The sequence below is a fragment of the Aulonocara sp. 'chitande type north' Nkhata Bay genome, linkage group LG7, assembly GCF_057382095.1.
Source record: "Aulonocara sp. 'chitande type north' Nkhata Bay isolate Kocher_YH1m ecotype deep benthic linkage group LG7, A_spYH_male_GT1.1, whole genome shotgun sequence".
In the NCBI taxonomy this organism is placed as follows: Eukaryota; Metazoa; Chordata; class Actinopteri; order Cichliformes; family Cichlidae; genus Aulonocara; species Aulonocara sp. 'chitande type north' Nkhata Bay.
In genome coordinates, this window is record NC_141350.1 from 18,812,137 (window position 1) to 18,832,769 (window position 20,633).

Here is a 20,633-nt window from a genome sequence, read left to right on the forward strand (position 1 = left end):
AACAAATCAGAGAGCTCAGTGAGGAGTGAGGTGAAGGAGGATTGCGGTGGGCTGAGAAAAAGGTCCAGGCTACACTCAGTTATCTTTCCAAACATGCGAGAACACCCACATTCCCACCCGAGCAACAGCGGCGCGGCCATTGTCTGCTAGAGGCGAGGCACTCAGGTGACGATGTGACAGTAGCTATTGTGTGCCAGTCCTGAGATGGGTACTTTATAATGAACTGGCAAAGCAAGTGGCAGCCTGTGGCACCACGGGGCTGTCAGCGTGCTCTGTCGGCATGCATTGGCAGTGCAGATGTGACATTTAGCTGGCCGTTGCCCTGCTGGTCCCCCCTTTTGAGCTGGAAGAGGAGATAATGACATGGCTCACTCTCCTGGTTAGAGCAGTACACTATGTGCCCAATGTCACTCATGACCTTTAGCATTTATGTCACAATATTTGTCATTCTCATTTATCACAAGCTCACCTTGACGAATTTTCCTCGCTCTCTTGTGGACGCAATCAACACAGTTCAATTCCTTGCTAAAGCTAGGAATCAATACTGAAATGTCAGCCTCTGCACTTTTGTCTCCGTGTGTTTTTCCGAGTGCCTCAATGCTGTGATGCACGTTATGCAAGATGAGTAAAATTGTAATCGGTGGCTCATGATTAAGCAAAGAATGGCGGATCAAATGGTCTGGGGATTCACTGAAGATGAGAGAGACGATAGAAACATCTGTCAGACTTTTCAGGTATCCTTCAATACTGTACGTCTAGATAAACAAGAAGCCAAGTCTGTGAACGTCCTGCTTCTGGAAAAAGAAAAGACATTAGTGAATGCAATATTCAGCTGCTGTTCTGGTTGGTTTGCATTAAAACAGAATGATGAAGTTTCACTTGAGTGGACAAGTGTTTATTGTCCTTACATGTTTACATCTCAAAGTGACAAGTAATTCACTAAAGTGTTAAAATGACACTGGGAAACCATGCCAGAAGTTCATTTGGATGTAAATATTTTGTGATTTTCCTAGCCTTCCATAATTATAAAATTAATTTGTGTTTTGGACTTTTAATTGGACAGAAAAAGCAGTGACATTTGAAAATGGGACCCATGGAAACTGAATTTTATTTATTTATTTATTTACATTTTACATTTTTGTCAGACTCCTAATTGGGAGACTAATTGATATTGGGATAATAGTAAACAAAACTATTATTTTCTATCAATTCTCCAACCAGTAAACATAAAATCCTCATCAAAGGCTCCTAATACTAGAGATTTAAAAACAAACAAGGAGCTACCGTGACCCAATTCATTTGCCTTTTTGCTGTGGAGCATGCATGCCGCAACGCTCCACAGCAAAAATGATGAACTGTGCCCCTTCAGTTGTCAGTTGGAGCCTACTCAGATCAGCCGGTAGATGAGTAGCTATTTCGACATGTGTGCTCCCTTGGCAGGCAGTGAAAGACAGAGAGGAGATGGAGGTGGGGTGGTGGTGATGGTGAGCAGGGTATGTACAAAATACCGGAAGAAAGTTTAGTTGCTGAGGCAGATAAGGAGCTCTACAAGCTGCGGGGTGGCTTTGAATCAGATTCAAGCCGTGCTATCAGAGAAGTCAAGCAGTTCATTATTACATGAAGTGCATATAAAACGGGGATTAAAGATGCGAAAATGGGCTCAAATGCTAATCCTCTTCAACAGGTGTAGGAGTGTTGATTACGGTAATGCCATGAGTGGTTCACTGAGTGTTTCCTCACTACTGCTGCAGAAGCTAATGAAAATCATTATTTATTTATTATTTATTTTGGGTTTTTTTTAGTCAATTTTCCAATATTAGGTAAATGGTTTCACAAGTCTTTCTATACAACGCACAAATCCCCAACAACCTAAGACTATCTCTAAAAGAAAGGTGCTGAAAGACAACGCTAAGATAAGATAAAACCGACTAGTGTTCACATAGAAAATGACAGGGACAGAAAGCCCCAATGGAGAAAACCTATTTCATCAAAGAACTGACAGTTCTGATGCTGCAGGAGCTCATCAAGTGCGGGAACAAAAGCTCAGGAGTCAGTGTGGATATTCCTAAATTGATCGCCTTTAAGACGTCTTCTTTTTTTGCTTTATTATATATTCAAGATTATTGAGAGGTGCTTACTGAAGGCCACGGGAGATACAGGGAAACCTTTCTGGCAAAAAAGAGCTCAAGCTCAACCAGGGCATCCTCTGCACTCTCTGGTTGTCATGGTAACTTATTAGACACTGCAAGAGCAGACAGATGCACATTTTTCAGTCCTATTGGCCTTTTTGAACAGTTATATGGTGTACGTCTCATCAGTATCTCTGCATGCATACTTTTGAGCATGGCATCTTCAAACATTAGCAACGATCTTCACTGAGAATCTATATGGATATACGTGCACAACCTCCTTTCCATAATGCAAAATGATAAGTTTCATGCAAGTTTGCTTTTTCCTTTAAGGACAGCCATGTAAATAAAGCTTGTATGTCTCAGACAAGCTGTTTCTACATTACCAATTCTGCCATTTCAGTGAGAGCACTTGCAGAGCACAACAGGAAAAATATTGCACAAGCTGCCAGATGGTGGCCTAACTGATGCATTCATGCCATAGGGCAGCGGCCGGTCCCCAACCTTTTTTGCGCCACGGACCGGTTTATGCCCGACAATATTTTCACGGACCGGCCTTTAAGGTGTCGCGGATAAATACAACAAAATAAAACTAGTACCGGTACCGAAAAAAAAGAAGATTTATTCATAACACACGTGAAAAGACCCAGGAAAACCGAGTTAATGATAAAAACGATAACAAAATAACGCTGAAAACCAATAAAAACCCTGAAAACCATACATTTCATACCTGAGCCTCAACTCTCGCAGCCCGGTACCAAACGACTCATGGACCGGTACCGGTCCGAGGCCCGGGGGTTGGGGACCGCTGCCATAGGGCATGTGGTTGCACCGTACAGCTGTACTTTGTCAGGAAGGGTGTTAAATACATTGAAAACTTCTGCCAACAGTTATGCTAATTAGTGCTAACCAGTTTTAAGTAGTATAATGTATCAAATGTACTAAAAAAAAAAGTTCGGAGAGCTTTCCTTGTGAAGCAGATTAAAATCAGCTGACGTGAGGCAGTGGTATGATGGTATGAGGTAAACTCACACCTCCACCTCTACAAACACAATGGCTGCACCTAATCTATGGGATTTATAGAACTCCCTCTCAACTTTGTCTGTTGCATTATCTCACGTTGGACAGCTGGCTAACGGCAGTGTGGTCGCCATGGAAACGTGCTCAGTTCCTGACAGAGAGAAATAAGACACAGAACAGTTTTTTACAACTCTGAGATATAAAAGAAGCAATGGAAAGAAACTTGTGAAGGGCACTTTCTTTTGTTTCTTCTATCAGCTGCCACCAGTGTTTGAAGATCCAGAACTGTGGGCAGATTGTTTTTTTTTTTCCGCTACCAAGAATGTCAGGCAACTTTAAACTAAATGTGACCCCTGGGTAGCATTATAACTGTTTTATATTGTATATTTTACCAATGACTAATTGTTTCACTGTTTGTTCGCCAGTGAACTCTGTGAAATCTGTGCCTCGCAAAAAGCCACAAGGCGCTCTGCCCAGTTATTAGAAACAAAAATATACAAAAAAAAATTTTTTTTCTTTATTTTACAACCAAGAAATTGGGGCTCGCACAGATGGTTCGTATTTGCTGTTGCCTTTGAACTCCTACTGAAACATTTCTTTTTCTCTCTCCCTCATTCTCTTCCTTTGTGTCAGTGGCAACAATTTGCAAACTAAGGATGATTTGCATTCCCGTGCAAAAACTCGTTTTTGATTCAAGCCCTTGTTACCTCGTTTAGTTTGCATAAAGTATTTTAATGAAACTGAGGTCCCTCATCACACACAGTCTGTAAGCATACTGTCAGTTCAGAAAGCGACTAAGACTGTCAGGGGAGTGATGCAACTTAATTATGGAGTGCTATCAATTTTCAGTAAATAACACCTTTTCTAAGCACCTATGCTAGATGTTATATTCTTTTGGTATTTAGTCTTGATAATAAAAGAGAAATTAATATGCATGTCACAGGAGCAACATTCACGGAGACACTGGGATCACAGTGATTAGTGGAAGGGTGTCCAAAGCAAAGAGGAATACTTATACTGAATGAAAACAGCCATGTTGTCTGCTAGATGTTAATAAACTGCTAATTTTGATTGAAGCAGAGCCATAGTGATTAAGAAGCCTAGAGAAAGGGAAAGGTTTTGGTCATGTCAAAGTGTAATATTAACAGTGTTGGGAAGGTTACTTTTAAAATGTATTCCACTACAGATTACAGAATACAAACAAAACACGCATTAAGAGGCTCTAATGTCTGTGTCTCAATCTCGCAGGCCATGTCACCCCTACTTGCGGCTCGCATAATGACATGAAGAAATATTTTAAAAAAATTATTCACAAAAATGATTTAATATGAAGGCAATATGCAGAGTGTTACAGCCATCGCCCTAAAGAATGTAGCCCCATTTCACCCCAGGTGAAGTTTAAACCAAGCATCAGAATGAAAGGTGATTTAAGTGACTTTAAAAATCTATGATAGTTAATACCTGATGTGCTGATATGATCTACTAGGATTTTCCTAATACAATTTGCACGGGCTCATCAAAATTGAACAACAGAAGTTTGGAAAAACATTGTCTGGTCTGAATGGGGCAATGCTGCATATACCAGTTGAAATAAAGTTTCAAATGTATATGTCAGCTGTCAGTTAAAAAAACAAAACAATAAAACTGCTTACAGTTTTTGGGTTTTTTTGTCCACATCTTCACTGCTGTCTCTGTATATGAATGTTTTATGAGTATTCCTTGCTGCGCAGCCGTATTCAGAGGGTTATGGTTTCGTTTCATCTGGTATTCACTTAGCCTTCATAACTCACCCAGTACTGCTAGATGTCCACACTGTCACAACGTTATACGTTCATATTGATTGTGACAGGCTTGCTGTCAACAAGCCAATTATGCAGTGTAGCATACAAGACTTTGAAAATGGAATGAATTGCATCCAAAACAGAGCTTCACTCTGGGTCCATGCCAAAATATTTCACCATATCCAATTATCTTTCTAACGTCTAGTGCAAATAATGAGCTGCGTTACAAGAAACGGAGATGCAAAACTTCTTCCTGGTTAAATTCCTGGTCATTAACTATATTATTATCTGGACCCTAAATCGAGAAAAGACCAAAATTAATGGCATTCCTTAAGAAAGGAATTACAGATAATATTGCATGCATGTTGCAGTATGTGATAAATCTTGAGGTAAATGAGTCGATAGCTACAATGGTTTGATGATTAAGTGGCAATAATTGTAATGGATAAAGTATGACAAATGCAACATATGAAAGTTTTTAGTTGACTAGTTTTATTGGTCTTTGGTAATATTAAATGTGTGGGAAATAATTATAAACAGTTTTTCTGCTTTATTGTTTTAAAATACTGTGTATACTAATCATGGGCTTAGGCTTCTGCTTTGTGTTTTTTAAAGCCAACATAGGTGGTTGAGTGTGGTTACAAAAAGAAGTCCAACAATGTAGAAGACAGAAAAAAGTAGCAATTTTTTTCTTGATGTCATATATTCTATATAAAAGGTGTTAGACAGGGAGTAACTGAAGTCTATATTTTGTTTAATGACCAACAAGGGGCAACTCTTGTGTTACAAATTGTCCTCCTTTTCTCCAGCACATAATTAAAAAACAAAAACAAAAATCATTACAGTGGTCTAATGCCTAAGCTTTTAGATCACTCTTTATAAAACTCATGAAGTAAATATATCCAACAGTTTGGTTTCTAATTTAAATGGTGAAAAAAAGATGATACAATATTAATGATAGTAAGCAAATGAGGGCCAGTGGTTTACAAAGTCTTGGAGACTAGTAACACATAAGCTTTTGTGACATTACCCAGATGTGCAGGACAGCTGCTTGGGAACTTCCGTAACAAACAGCCAGGCACAGGTGTCTGCCTCCTCTCAGAATCATCCTGGTAATATTCTCTCTGACTCGCTGCTATTCCCAGACTAATTGATGTCTGAAAAGCAAACCCATCAAGGTCCAAGAATAGATCTGACTTCCACCCACTCACCTCGCAAAGAATCCAAAGTGGCATCTGTCCAGTGCTTTTACTCTCCTGTCAGTGTATGGGTATGATGTATGACTAGAGAATAGTACACATGGATGAGTCACTAAAGCTTCTGTTTTTTCCTGTCACACAAGGGGTTAGGGTCCCTTGGTGTGTTTAGGAAAATGTGTGATTGTGAAGAATCTGTGACTCCAAATGAAACAGAGCAATTTGTTTTTGTTTTTACTATTTATTTTTTTTTTAAACTTTAGAAGCAAGACAGAAGCAAAACTTTGCTTCTTACTGTGAAAACGCATTGAGATTACATTGCAATTTGACAGGCAATCCATGTGTCTACAGGAGGGCTTTGTCTCTGAAAACAGATGTGTGTTTAGGGGCACAGGTGGACGGGATAACAAGTGCCTCCCTTGACCTGCCTGCTGGCATTTCAGGCTTCCTATAATGCGCTCACCCGCTAGGCTCTCACCACAGCCCTGTGAGCCTTTTGTCCCCCTCTCTTTTTTCCCCATTTGCACCCTGAGTTACAATGGTCAAAAATGGAGCACTCAAATTACAGTCTTGTGGAGCTTAAAATAGCCAGGATCTGTGTATGTGTGTGTCTCTGTGTTTGTGTGTGTGGAGGGAGTGTGGATGGTCCTCTCTTTGCGTCAGCCCTGCCATAGCAACTGGTCTTTGTTTGTGAGCGTCTCCCCTTCTTCTTCAAATGTTTCTTTTTATTAACATCAGAGAGTGTCCACACCAATACAGCACGCTGTATTCTGTTTGCGGTGCGTCACGTAATGATCAAGCATTATAATATGCGGTTTGAAGGAGCAAACACGCTCAAACAGTACAAAGGGGACAGCAGAGAGTGACACAAGTATTACATCCATCCTTTTATTTGTTCCTCCCCCTTCTGCTGTTCTCTACATGTGCGACGTGCTGCATGGTAACTCCATTTGCAGACCACTATGTTACAAATGAGGGTTGATTGAAAATTGAAATTCAGTATTAAAGCAGCCTATTGCCGGATTAGGAGAAGCACTACTTTAAAACAGTGACACGCAGACAAAACACAGCTCAAGTGTGTCAAGTATACAGATGTATTTCTGCTTCATCAGCCTGATCAGACATTTAGTGTATCACAAAAGAAATGTTAAGTCTTTAATTGTTTGCGTGCCTCCGCCGGGGTACTCAGATGTGATTTGCTGCACAGAGCATGGTGAATCCCAGTTGTTATTCTGTCTTTACTGCATTTTCAAACTCAAAAAGCTGAGCATTGGGGCAATGAAAAACAAGACAATTAGAAAACGGTGACCTGTTTACACGTCCTGTGGACAGAGTAGATTAACATAGGTCCTAGATCCAATCTCCCTTTTGCTTCTTAGCACTCTACAACCTGTGTTGAGGGACACACCTGACTCTGTAGCTGCTGAGTGCATCAATATGTTCACCAGTTTCTTGTGCTCGGCAGGTAGTGTTTAGTCGGTTCTTGGGGGAGGTTGGTTGTTTTCATTTTCCAAACTTTCAAAGCAGCTGCCCGGGAGTGAATCAAATAAGTGAAACTTTGAGCGTGGATAACAAAACAGGGAGCTGAGAGATCTGTAGGTCCTTTAAGGTAGAGGGAAGAGTGAGGTGGAGGTGGGGTAGAAGTGGTTGGGTGGGGCGTTCTGCTTTGATTTATCGCTACAAGCAATCCTGTTTACCTTCATATAGTCATTTTTTATTTCTTATTATGTTCGTTTAAATTTACAGGTGCTTCAAATTAACTTTTAGATGTTATTGTTTTTCACAGTACTAGGGACCTGTTGTTGTCACTGAGGGCTCAGTCTTGACTGTGGAGGTTGGCTGTAGAGCCAGCACTGAGCACAGGGGGAAAGCTCAAGCCTGTGGATCTTGTTGGTGCTGCTCAACATTCCTCTCCTTGCCTGTTGAAAGCCAAGGCCCATAGCTCCAAGTCTGGCCGGCTCCCTCAGGCCTGGCTTCAGGAAATGGCCCTGCTGTCCCACATCTGTCCTCTTTTGGCCACCTTATTTGACACTCTTCCAGTTTGGTGTGTGAGACACTAAACTACTTTCTACTGACATAAAGCAAACAATTCAAAGTCACAGGGTCGTATAGACTTCCAAGTGTATAGGCTTAACTGACACCTCATTAGGTACATCTGTTCAAGTGCTCGTTAACTCAAATATCTAATCTGCCAATCAAATTGGAGAAATTCTTTGCATTTAGACATGAACAAGACGACCTGCTGAAGTTCAACCTGAGCATTAGAATGGAGAATAAAGGTGATTTACATGACTTTGAATGTGAGATGGTTGATGGTGCCAACCCATCTGGCACCATCCACTCTACCAGCAGTTCAGACTGCTACTGGTGGTGTAATGGTAAACGGTAAATGGCCTGTATTTGTATAGCGCTTTACTAGTCCCTAAGGACCCCAAAGCGCTTTACACAACCAGTCATCCACCCATTCACACACACATTCACACACTGGTGATGGCAAGCTACATTGTAGCCACAGCCACCCTGGGGCGCACTGACAGAGGCGCCCCAGGGTGGGTAATGGTGTGGTAATGGTGTGAGAGATATTTTCTTGTCGCACTTTGGGCCTCTTAATACCAACTGAGCATTGTTTAAATGACACAGTGTTGTTGCTGAAAATGTCCATTCCTTTATGAGCAGAGTAGATTGGTACATCCAACAGGATAATGTGCCATGTCACAAAGCTCAGATCATCTAAAACTGGTTTCTTGGACATGACAGTGAGTTCACTGTACTCAAATAGCCTCCACAGTCACCAGACCTCAAACCAGTAGAGCACCTTTGAGATGCAATGGAATGGGAGATTGACATATTGGTTGTGCAGCTGACAAATCAGAAGCAACTACATGGTGCTACCATGCCAATATCTCTGAGGAATGCTCCCAGCACATTGCTGGGACTCCATTGTGAAGAATTAATGGCACTTCTGAATTCAAAATGGGTTCAAACTGGGACTAGAATGGTCTACCTCAGAAAGAGTAAAATTACAAAAAGGTTGCAAATTTGTGTTTAGTCATATATCCAAACTAAAGACAATACCAGGGAAAATAAATAGGTAGGTGATGTTAGTTCTTCTGCACCCCCATGCTGAACTTGGTATAGTGACAGAAATTCTGGACTAACATTGTCAACACCAGTTCAATACAGTGCATCTTGAGTGACAGTGGAGACGCGCCTGACCTATTGAAGTCGCCTGATGCAAGATTTGAATGGGGATTGAGATGCCTGGGAAGGGATCATAGGCACCTCAACCTCTACTGACATTTTTTTATACCTTGGCTCATCTGATGGCACACATGATTATTACTGGGTCAACGGTCCTCCTGAGGGACAACCCCCACTAGGGTTTAAATAACTGGAATGCTCCATCTTTTGGTTTTAGAGCTGAACAAAAAACACAAAAACAAAAAAAGAAACTTAAAGAAGTCCAGCCGCCTTATTTCTAAGCTCTTTTTACTACCATGACCTGGATGACCGAGAAACTACACAGACATGACACAAAATTTACTTTTGTACCAGCTGAAGTTTCAAAATAAAACACATCTAGCACTTAACAGATAACAGCACTGTCCAAATGTTCCTGCTTTTTATGATTTAGGATAACATCCTACAAGAAGTAACCGCTTCCTGTCAGAATTTGGGGAGTAAAATTTGATGAGTGAGTGATTAAGCATGTGGGTTAGGGTTATACCTAAAACGATATGATAATATGTACTCTTGGAAGGATATTTTCTTGTATAGATTTCTAAATTCTTGACAATCCTGTTTTCATCAATAGTTAAAAGAATGAGTCATTTCCCAGCAAAATTAGTGTTGATTCACTCTGTCAATAATATGCTTGATGTAATTTGGCTGTTACAGTTTTTGCTCGTTGCTTGAACACTATAAACCCATGCTTAGACTAAAGTAACACAACTTGAAGCTTTTGTTACCATACCTCAAACACATGTACCCATACCTTAAACAAAAGTGCTGCTTTGCACTCTGGTTGCAATTATGCAACACACTTACTCCTTTATGCAACACACATGGTCCTGCATACTACACTCTATTTCATACATAAGACACTTCGTTCAAAAATGAAATTTCAGGGTGCCATTTGGAAAACACATGTATCCAAAATACAAAACACATCGGGTAATTGCAACCACTCAAATATACACCTGAAGGCACTTACTTGCAAAACTGAACACCAATTAGCCAACCACAAAAAGCCCTCAGTTTAGCCAATTCAAGAACTTTGCAAGCATGGATGGAGGGAGAGCAAGAGGAAGAGGAGGAGGAGGTCAAAGAGGCCATGCACGGACCCATATTTCTGATGATATAAGAGCAACTTTGGTGGACCATGTCATCAACCACGGCCTGACTATGAGGGAAGCTGGGCAGAGAGTCCACCCACATCTAAGCCGCTTCACAGTGGCATCTGTAATAAGAAAATTCCGACTAGAAAACAGGTCTGTCTTCATCTCACTGCCTTCTACTCTACTCAGATGGTTTTCATAGTACTGTTCTACAGTTACCATATCAAGTGTACAGGGTATTGCAGGGTGCTAATGCTCCTTTTGCAGCCAAAGTGGTAGTTTCTGTGAAACATACCATGATTACTTATATTGAAGTACAGTGTTGTACAGTGGATGATACAGTATATACAGTGAAGTACTGTAAGAAAAATAAGCAAACCGATGACAATATGTGGTTGTATTTCTCTAGAATGACTCGAAGACCTTCTGGGGGAGGACGCCAACGCCTGTTCACACAACGGCAGGAACTTGCTGTTGTGGACCTAGTGAGGGCAGACAATGCCATCCGTCTCCACCAGCTACGACGGAAAATACTTGCAGACAGGCGAGTGTTCAGCAACATAGACCATGTGAGCATCACCACCATCAGACGCATCTTGGGTAAACACAGCATCACCATGAAGCAGCTCTACAGAGTCCCATTCGAGAGGAACAGTGACAGGGTCAAAGGACTTCGAGCTGAATATGTACGGGTACGTGTAACTGTCCCTTACATTTACAATAGAGTATTGGTGAAGTCCAGTAGCAGCTGAATATGTACCATATCAGTACCACATGGATCCATTCTGAGAGCTACACAGGTACCTGTGTGATGGGGTGAGGGTGCTGTATGTGTAGCACTGTAGTACAGTGATATGTTCCCCTTTTTTTCAGAGAATCTTGGCCATGGATGGAGCTGCACAGCCTCATGAATACATTTTCATTGATGAAGCTGGATTCGACCTGAGCAAAACAAGACGACGGGGTCGTAATGTAATTGGCCAAAGGGCAATTGTGCACGTCCCAGGGCAGCGCGGGGGAAACATCACATTATGTGCCGCCATATGCCTTCGAGGGCTTCTGCACCATCATGCAATACTGGGTCCATACAATAGCCAACACATACTCACATTTCTAGATGCTCTCCATGATATAGTTGTACAGAACAGACCAGATCAGCCCAGGTTTGTGGTGATATGGGATAATGTCAGTTTCCATCGGGCTGCTCTGGTCCAGGCCTGGTTCTCCAACCAAAGTCAACTTGAAGTGGTATGCTTGCCCCCTTACTCACCATTTTTAAACCCTATAGAGGAATTTTTTTCGGCTTGGAGATGGCGTGTATATGACCGCCAACTACATGCCCGCATGCCTCTTCTGCAGGCAATGGAACAGGCCTGCGGCGACATTCAGGTGACAGCAATCCATGGATGGTTTTGACATGGAAGAGGATATTTTCCCCGGTGCCCAGCGGGAGAAGACATTGCTTGCGATGTTGATGAGGTCCTGTGGCCAGACCCCAACAGACGGCGGGATCCATGAGCCCACGTATGCACAATTGTCATGATTTTTTGTTTACAGTATAGTGTTTTTTCTATTACTGTATTATGGGGTTTTTTTTGTTTTGGTTTTTTTTGCTTTATCTGAATTCATGGTACTGCAATGTACAATATTGAGTAGGTCTATTTGCTTTTTTGGTTGTTTGCAAATGTGTCTCCTGAAAATATGCCTTCTGAATGAACAATGGAAATCAAAGACTGCAGTGCTTTATATAAAGTAGACTAGTGTGTTCCTCCTGCTCTGTAAGTGTTTGCATATGATGCAAGTATGTGTCATTTTGTCAACAGAGTTACATTTTGACAAAGGAATGTTAGGTTTTGATAGCAGAGTTTAGGTTTTGAGAGTAGAGTTTCAATTTGGTGCAGATGTGAATGGTATATTTCCCAGTGTTGTGTCATGTTTACTTGTGTTTAGGGTTTTGGCACAATGAGCAAAGTTTTGCAAAATGTGTTCAGGCAACGGGCAAAAACTGTAATTATAAAACATACAGGATGTTTTGAGTAATAACCACTGAAACCACTGTTTGTTTCAGAAAGTGATTAAGCAATGAGAGCGATGGTAGAGAAAATTACACCACTGTAGGCTGGTTTACCATGTGGCAGTAATAATATTGCCCACTTTAACAAGCTTAATGGACAGCACTTAAGTCAACAGCAGTTAACTGCAACAGAAGAGGGGCCTTTTTTCGCTATGTTAATGCAATCAAATTAAATTACTTTCTATTTGTTAATTTCCGCCTGGTCGCTTGTTTTCTACGAAGCTGCAGGCAGCTGCGTGTCTTTATCTGTATGCTGTCAACACGCATCTGCCTTCTTCAGTGAACAGTCAAACTTCTTTTTCTTATCCATCGCTCAGGTGCATCTGTGCATGCACATGTAGGCGTGTGTGTTTACATGCCAGTGCAGGGGAGAAAACAGAGCTCTTGCCAAACCCTCCTACGGTTTAATGATCAGTGCATGTTGTAATTGTTCTTTGAGATTTGCTGAGCATAAAAATAAAATCTGAACGTTCTGCGGCCTAGAGTAATCCAATATTATTATAACTGAGGACGCAGTTATTCCCCCGCACCTGTTTTTTTTTTTTTTTTTTTGCCAAAATCAGTTATAATTTAGGAAAACTCATGAGGTGTGTCATAAAAGTTTTCTTTCACCATCATCCCAATTTCAAGTGGTTTGTCAGTCTGAGTGAGAGTATGAGTGAAATTGTGTATCTTACAAATGTAAATAATAGTAGTAAAATGATGTTTGGAGCACTTTATTTTTTATGAACTACTTGATTCAAACACTGAAGGCTTTTGTATAAAAGTATTATTATTATAAGCTTAAATATTTCACGAGTAGCTATATAATATTAAAATGTATCTGAAACCTATACCTCAGATTATTATATAAACAGTATGTGTTAAGTGAACTGGACTTATAAGAATACAATACACTTGGACATCTTGGTGGTGGTGAATCAGAAAGAAACAAGAGCCCGAAAAGCACTGAGCTTTGTCAGCCTGCAGTGGATGCTCCTCTAAATGCAAAAGGCTTCCGAGTGTTCGGTCAGTGCCTGTGTGTAATGTCTGTCTTGTGTCATGTTGAATTAATGTTTTTTGTGATTCATGACAAATCAAATCGAAATCACCTTGTCTGCTTTTTGCAAGGCTTTTGAGAGGGCAAGAGAGTTTGTCTCTTTCTTCCTCCCACCAATTTCAAAGGGATGCACGTATACACACGCACACACACACACACACACACACACACACACACGCACGCACGCACGCACACGCACACACACACACACACACACACACACACACACAGGAAAGATAAAACACAGACCCTGATGTGCGTTAAGTCTGAAGAATTGACAGATGGAATCAAACAGTGAGAACAGATGAAAGACAAGGCACACAATGTCTGTTGGTTACTGTGTGTGTATGTATGTGTGCGCGCACAAGTGTGTGTGTGGATATGATCAAAGCTAATCTTGCCTTTTCTTAAGGCGATCTCTCAAAACACAGTGTCACTGTTTGCTCAGCATAGGCCTGGTTGTGAATACATAGCTACGACTGGAATTACAGAATTTTTTTCACATCCCAAGGAAAGAATGCAGGTCAGCACCAAGTCAAGACAGGAAGTAGCTGCAATCTTTTTTATTATCTTTTTTTTTCTCTACATGCCAAAAGGCCTTGATAGTGAAATGAAAACCCCTCCACCTTCGTTTGCTAGATTTTAATTGTGTCTCATTTGAGAACCACTGGTGGAAGCCTTCAGGTCATGAAATGCCATCATTTCACTGCGCCATTTCACAGCACTCACAAAGGATTTATCAGATTTATAGTGAACGGGATAACATATTTCCAAATCAGATATGCATTTATTATCCTCTCAACCATGTAGCGTGATCTCAGGACACCTTGCAGGAGATTTAGTACAGCAGCTGAGAACCTCTGAGCACTGTCGTTTTCACATAAATATCGATAACTCAAATAACGTCACAGCACAGAGAGAAAAAAAGATGACTGATATTTGCTGAGACTTTGCACAGAGCTCATATCACATTTACATTCGTAACATTTTTCAATGCTGTGTTGCAGGTCTGCCGGGAGCAATGAGATCTATACTGCTAATAAATCTCTTGCCCATCTATCTTCCTTGTTGGGGGTCTCTCCTGGTTTCTTTGGAGTGATTATTTAAATGCAACAAAGCAAATTGGGGAAACTTAGATTAGCAGTGTGTGACTAGTATCAGAAGACCATTGACTGTGGGATTTAGATCAGCAAGGACATTGATAAATTGCATAACTACCAGAAGATAATTGGCCACTGAGCGCAAAACGTGATAAGAGTACAGCCTGTTTTAGCTCTGCAAGGATGAAGTAACTGGGATCTGTTCAGTTGCAGTAGTTATTTAGTGCACATCTAGTGGATATATTTTTTGGTACACAAAATTATGATCATGTTGTTTTAACACTTTTAGAATTTCCCCTTCTCGTACTCTGTGTTCCCTGTTGTTTCGTTTGAGCTATTAAAATTATATTGTTAGTTTTATAAATGGTCTTCGAGGTGATGAGTCACTCTTGTGCTGTCTCGTGCAGCCAAACCCAATGCAGTGCATGGAAAAACAAAGGTTTATGTATTAGAGGAGTCTGTTTCTTTTTACTGCATTATTTTCAGCCAGTCGCCAAGGACACCAGTAATCAAGGATTGCGCAGGCAGGACAAATGCAGAATGTCAGCAGATGTCCTTGGCTCTCTGCCCTTACTTGTAGTAGTTAATGCTTTTTCGTGACAGCATTAAGAATCACAAAATTAAAATCCATTGTTTTGTTTTTTTCCATCCCTCTTCTTCTCTGGAATTTGGAAAGATGGTAGATTGGTCGGGGTTTTTGTTCCTCACTCATGAAGAAAGTGTTCTTTTTCTAAATAACCACTTGGTAGACAGAACTTATTAAGTGCACTAAAGCAAATCTTATTAAGGTTAATAATATTTTTATTAAGATGGTTAAACACAGCAGACCAATGTACCAAGAGACTTTTGAGGTTATCCTAAGCAACGCTGATTCTTTTATGTAAACTCTCAAACTTCTTCCACAAATTTGTATAAAAGATTTCATGACAGTCTATCCAGTAGCGTATTTATTGAAATGTTTCAGTAAAGGCCAAAGTGGTCAAACCAGTCAAAACATTCCTACAGTCATGCTGCTAGCAGGCTAAATATTATTTCTGTCCACTCTATAGCTTTTTATGGTCCTTCTCACCCATCTAATTATTGTTGCAAACCAGGCCCCAAGCTTCCAGAGGACCTATATCCACACCACAAAGGAGAAAATGAGAACCAGTTCTTTGGGGGAAATGCCTCATTGATGCCAGAGGTCAGAAGAGAATGGACAGACTACATCAAGCTGGTGGGGAGGCAACAGTAACTCAAGCACTCATTACATCTAAGGTATGCAAAAGAACATCTTTGAAAACACAGCACATCGAACCTATAGCAGAAGAACACCAGACCAGATATCGCTCCCGTCAGGTAAGAACAAGGTTCACCAGAGTAGAAGATTAAAAATATATTATTTCGTCTGATAAGTCTTGAATCCCACTGGGACAGAATTTGGTGTAAACAACTTGAAACCATGACTCCATCCTGCCTTGTATTACCTGTTCAGGCTGATGGTGGTAATTCAATTGTTTGCAAGATATTTTCTTGGCCCAGTTTGGATATAGTTTCAAGTAAGCATGATTTAAACACCACAGCCCACCTCAGGATTGTTTCTGATCATATCCATCCCTTTATGCCTGCCATGCATTCAACTTCTGATGGGTGCTTCAAATAGAACAATATACTATGCCACAAAGCTCAAATGATCCACAGTGGTTCCTTGAACACGCCAGCGAGTTCATGAACTCCACAGTTACCAGAGCTCCACCAGTAGAGCACCTCTGGGATGTGGTGGAATGGGGGATTGACATGATGGATGTTCAGCTGATGAATCTGCAGCAACTGAATAATAGTATCATGGTAGTATTGACCGAAAATCTCTGAGGAATGTTTCCAGAATCTTGTTGAATCCATGCCATGAAGTTAAAAGGGGGTTCAACCCAGTGCTAGTAAGATGTACAGAATAAAGGGTGCTGAATACATGTGCCAAAACAAACAACCGTGTGAAAATACCTTGCGGGGCAGCTTAGGCCTGATGGCCACTGGGGTTGTAATGCACTGGCAGAATCCCTTAAGAATATGATGAATTGTAAAGGCATTTCCAGTCAGTCTGTTGTTTAGTCTGCAGAAATGGGAAGCTGTAAAACAAACGGTTTGTGAATAACAACTTCTCTCAGTGGTGAAACAAACTGTGCCTTCTATTAAAGGTTTTGCTTCATTTTGAACTGAGATCAATGCATTTACATATTGGTCATACTTGTTTCAGATAGAAGATAAAAGATACTGGGCAACAATGACATCGGTGCAAATACTTTTTCACACCACTGTATGAATTATTATGTTATTTTTAATCTTAGTCCATCCAAGAATCTAAATCACCTTCCTGTTCAAAGTTTTAGGAAACACTTGCAAGTCAAACAAAAGTACTTTCTATAGCTGCTTTGAAATTATGATTGCACACTTAGTTTACAGGAGGACTAGAAATGACATTTTATTGATTATGCCAACATTAAAAATGACAGTACATCCACATACTGGGTTTCTTTTATTGGAAAAAGCAACTGAACAGTTTATATTTATCCATCCATTGTGTAAGGCTACATGGCCTTCAACGAGTCACCGAGCAGATGGCAACTCCAATCAGGCTGCTTATGACTGACGGTCATGCCTGAAAACACACAGAGGTCAGCACTCATCTATAAAGCACATAGCTATCTATACAACACAGATAAGAAACATTCATGATAACATGAAAGCCTGAAATGTGCACTCACACCGCCTTGAAGCTTGTCAGTAGGGCAAAGAAAGCCTTGTGAGTAGATAGATGAATTATTCAGAGTAATATGGTGTATAGTCTTTCACACCATATTCCCCTGGCTGTTGAGCTACACTCACCTTCACCTACCGTAGCTGAAAGTGTTTCCTATGTAACCACCACTGAAGTGCCATAAAATATTTAAAAGCAACTATAGTACCCTGACTGACCTAACCTTCTGTTATCATAATATGAAATTTCTCTGTATTTTGCCACTTATATATTTCAGATTTGTGTCTGACCACAGCAACACTTTGTTAATGCTATCATTTTCTGTGCTCATTTTCCACATCAAACTGTAATTTATCTCACTGATCTTACGCAAAACATATGAAGCACATAAAATCGATTAAACAGATTTTTTGCATCATCATGCATTAGGATTCTCAAGCTCGGACTTAAGTGTGTGAATGTATTGGTACTGTCTTTTAATATCGTGAGTTTATTGAGGTCAGAGGTCATCTCATCAGTCATGGGTCGTGAGCTCCCCTCACATCCCCCAGGTCTCCTGATATTATGCAGAAGGACCTCTTTAAAAGCACAGCTATGCTAGTGTGCTCTTGAAGGCAATTCAATAACTATCTAATGACCGTGTGCAATCACATGAAAAGACCCTTATGCTGATTGACAATTAAAGTGATGATCATTATTCTCTTTCTAATCAGCAACAATTTCGGAGGAAAGACCTTTGGCCCATCCCATCCCACCCCCTTCCCCCTGCCATTTTCAGCTTCTCCAAATTCAGCTTGAAATCGAGGGTTTATTGTTTATCAATTGTTTAATAAGTTATTGCAGTTCTTTACCTTTTCAGCCACCACAGGCCTATTTCTAATAAAAAGACTGTGGGCAGTTTTCAGGCATTGAGGAGAACACACAGGTTAAATTCACTCAGGGAAGACTGTCACATGGTGTTAAACCCAACCTATTAAAAGTCTGCCTAAGTTTCTATATGGTAGACTTATGGCTAAAAGTAATATTAAGACTAGACAAAGTAGTTATGTTAGAACAGTAAGCACCCTCTACATTAAAGAGAATTGTAACTCCTGGGGATCTAATTAATTCTTACCATTTATTTGGCCCTGTCCAAAAGTAAACACTTTGTGATGTAAGTATGTATAAGGATGTATAAAGACTTTTTTTCTTTACAAATATGAAGCCATAGGGGGTTTAAAGGGTTACATTTGAAGCAAGGCTCTGTTATTGTGATTACTTTGGTCCAAAATGCTGCTGTTAGACTCCTGGGTCTACCTTGCAATATAAAGCACCTTGAGGCGACTGTTGTTGTGATTTGGCACCGTATAAATAAACTGAACTGAATTGAATTAGTCTGAAACGTCAACATATTTCAACTATCTTGGCAACATTATGCTGGTTACTTGTGCAAGTTAGGATTCATTTCAAAATACTTTTGTTTACTTCTAAATGCTTTGATGGGATAGCCTAAATAAATAAATATAAATAAATATATATATAGGTTGCAGCTCTGAAAACCTGGAATAGCCTTCCCGTCTAGATCAGGTTGACTGCCTCACTAACAGTTTTCAAGTAGCAACTAAAACCTCTTCTCTTTCTTTAAACTTTTTATTATAGATTTAATTTACAGCTGTGTCTTTCTGTAGGTTAGTAATTTTAACTATGTTAAGTTATGATTTAATATGTGTTCCCTTATTGTTTTGTAATTTTGTTCTACTGACTTCTGTGCACCAATACCTGTGCTATATAAATAAACTGAGGACCTTTTTTTAGTGCAGAGGGTAAGGCCACACAGTGTGAGTAGGTTGGTGACAATCCTTTGTGTCACAAGTTTCTGTTGTCAATAAATATGTCCAGTAAAGGTGGCACTGTGGTCGCAGTGTTGTAGTTACAGAGGAACCTTTAGAGATTTGGTTCCCACAGCAACTGTGCAGCTGTCATGTGGCTGTCCCTATTAACTACCAACTTATTTTAAATCCTTCTGGATAAATATGTGTCTAAAAGCCTCAAATGTAAACATAATACGAAGAGCCATGTTCAATGCTGACAGGCTTTGTGTGTTATTCTTGTAAAAGACCACTTGGAGGACTTTCTTTAAAGCCTGAATGGATGCTCTTGTTTGCGTCAGAGAAAACCTCATGATCTCTCTCCATTTCAGACACAGGGACAATATATAATTCAAACTCTCCTCACCTATCTTATTTATTGATCATTTTCATATACAGGGAGTGGTTTTGATACAATACAAGAGAAGACCACCAAATTAAACAAGCAAACTCTTGACCCCTCACTCCTGACACAGGTTCTAATTAAATAGTCATATTAAGACAAAAAATATATAAAACTTTGTATTCATTTTCTTTATTTAAATCCGTATCTAACACAAAAAAAGGTAAATCCATATATTCATTATGTCCAGTCCACAAAATTGGAACAAATGTTCTTCTTGTTGCTTTCATGCATGCTACAGGTAAATAAAGATGCTTTTTTTAATGTACTGTCTGTATGTGTAAGGCTATCTGTAAAATCTGAACATTGAGGGTTGAAGTGAGTAAAGACAAACTGGGGATGAGATGTTACAAGGTTGGGAAAGCCTGTGTTTTTGATGACGACTCTCCTATAATAAAAAGGTTTGTGCTCAATATAAAAACAACACTTCAATGCAGAGACCACTTTCAATCATCTAAACAGCTACCTGTTATAAACAGGATATAGTCATATGAAAACGTGAAAAAGAAAGTTTTCATAGGTCCTGTGAAAAACTAAGTACGCCTGTAGTCTTTCAGTAGGAGTTAAGAGGGTAAGTAGAAGCCAAATGCAGTTGGTTCAGTCATCATGAGCAAGTGTGAAAGCAAGCACTTAGGCGGTTTGCTGGTCTGGAGCATTCAAACATCTTTGAACACAATGCTGCAATCCTCCCAGGAGTGGGATAATCTCATCCCGAGTCAAACTGTGCAATACACAGGGAAATGGAAAGAAAACTGTGTTAAAGTTAAGTACAATTAGAAAAGAACTGACCACATGTCTCTTATTTGGAAGGATTGCCAGGAAAAGGCCTCGTCTGCCTAAAAAGAAGCGCAGGTCAGCGTAGGTTAGGTTTGCAATGCTGCGTCTGAGCAAACTACAAGACTGCTGGATCAATGTATTTTGGACAGATAAGATGAAAATGGAGATTTCTGGACATCATGCATAACTCCATATT

General features: G+C 40.2%; 1 protein-coding gene across 1 annotated transcript; it reads left to right on the forward strand.

Moving 5' to 3' along the window:
- Positions 1-10,083: 10,083 nt before the first annotated feature.
- Positions 10,084-12,493, forward strand: LOC147324992 (uncharacterized). The gene is made up of 3 exons (XM_086299216.1): positions 10,084-10,616; positions 10,873-11,155; positions 11,337-12,493. Exons 1-3 carry the CDS (start codon positions 10,411-10,413, stop codon positions 11,877-11,879), a joined length of 1,032 nt encoding a protein of 343 aa, XP_086155342.1. The 5' UTR covers positions 10,084-10,410; the 3' UTR covers positions 11,880-12,493.
- The last annotated feature ends 8,140 nt before the right edge of the window (positions 12,494-20,633 follow it).

What these genes read in the sequence shown, in the direction of transcription:
- LOC147324992 (XM_086299216.1), top strand. Translation starts at nt 10,411, where the DNA reads ATGGATGGAGGGAGAGCAAGAGGAAGAGGAGGAGGAGGTCAAAGAGGC. An exon ending in AAATTCCGACTAGAAAACAG is followed by an intron (nt 10,617 to 10,872) that starts GTCTGTCTTCAT and finishes GTATTTCTCTAG; the next exon opens with AATGACTCGAAGACCTTCTG. An exon ending in TTCGAGCTGAATATGTACGG is followed by an intron (nt 11,156 to 11,336) that starts GTACGTGTAACT and finishes CCTTTTTTTCAG; the next exon opens with AGAATCTTGGCCATGGATGG.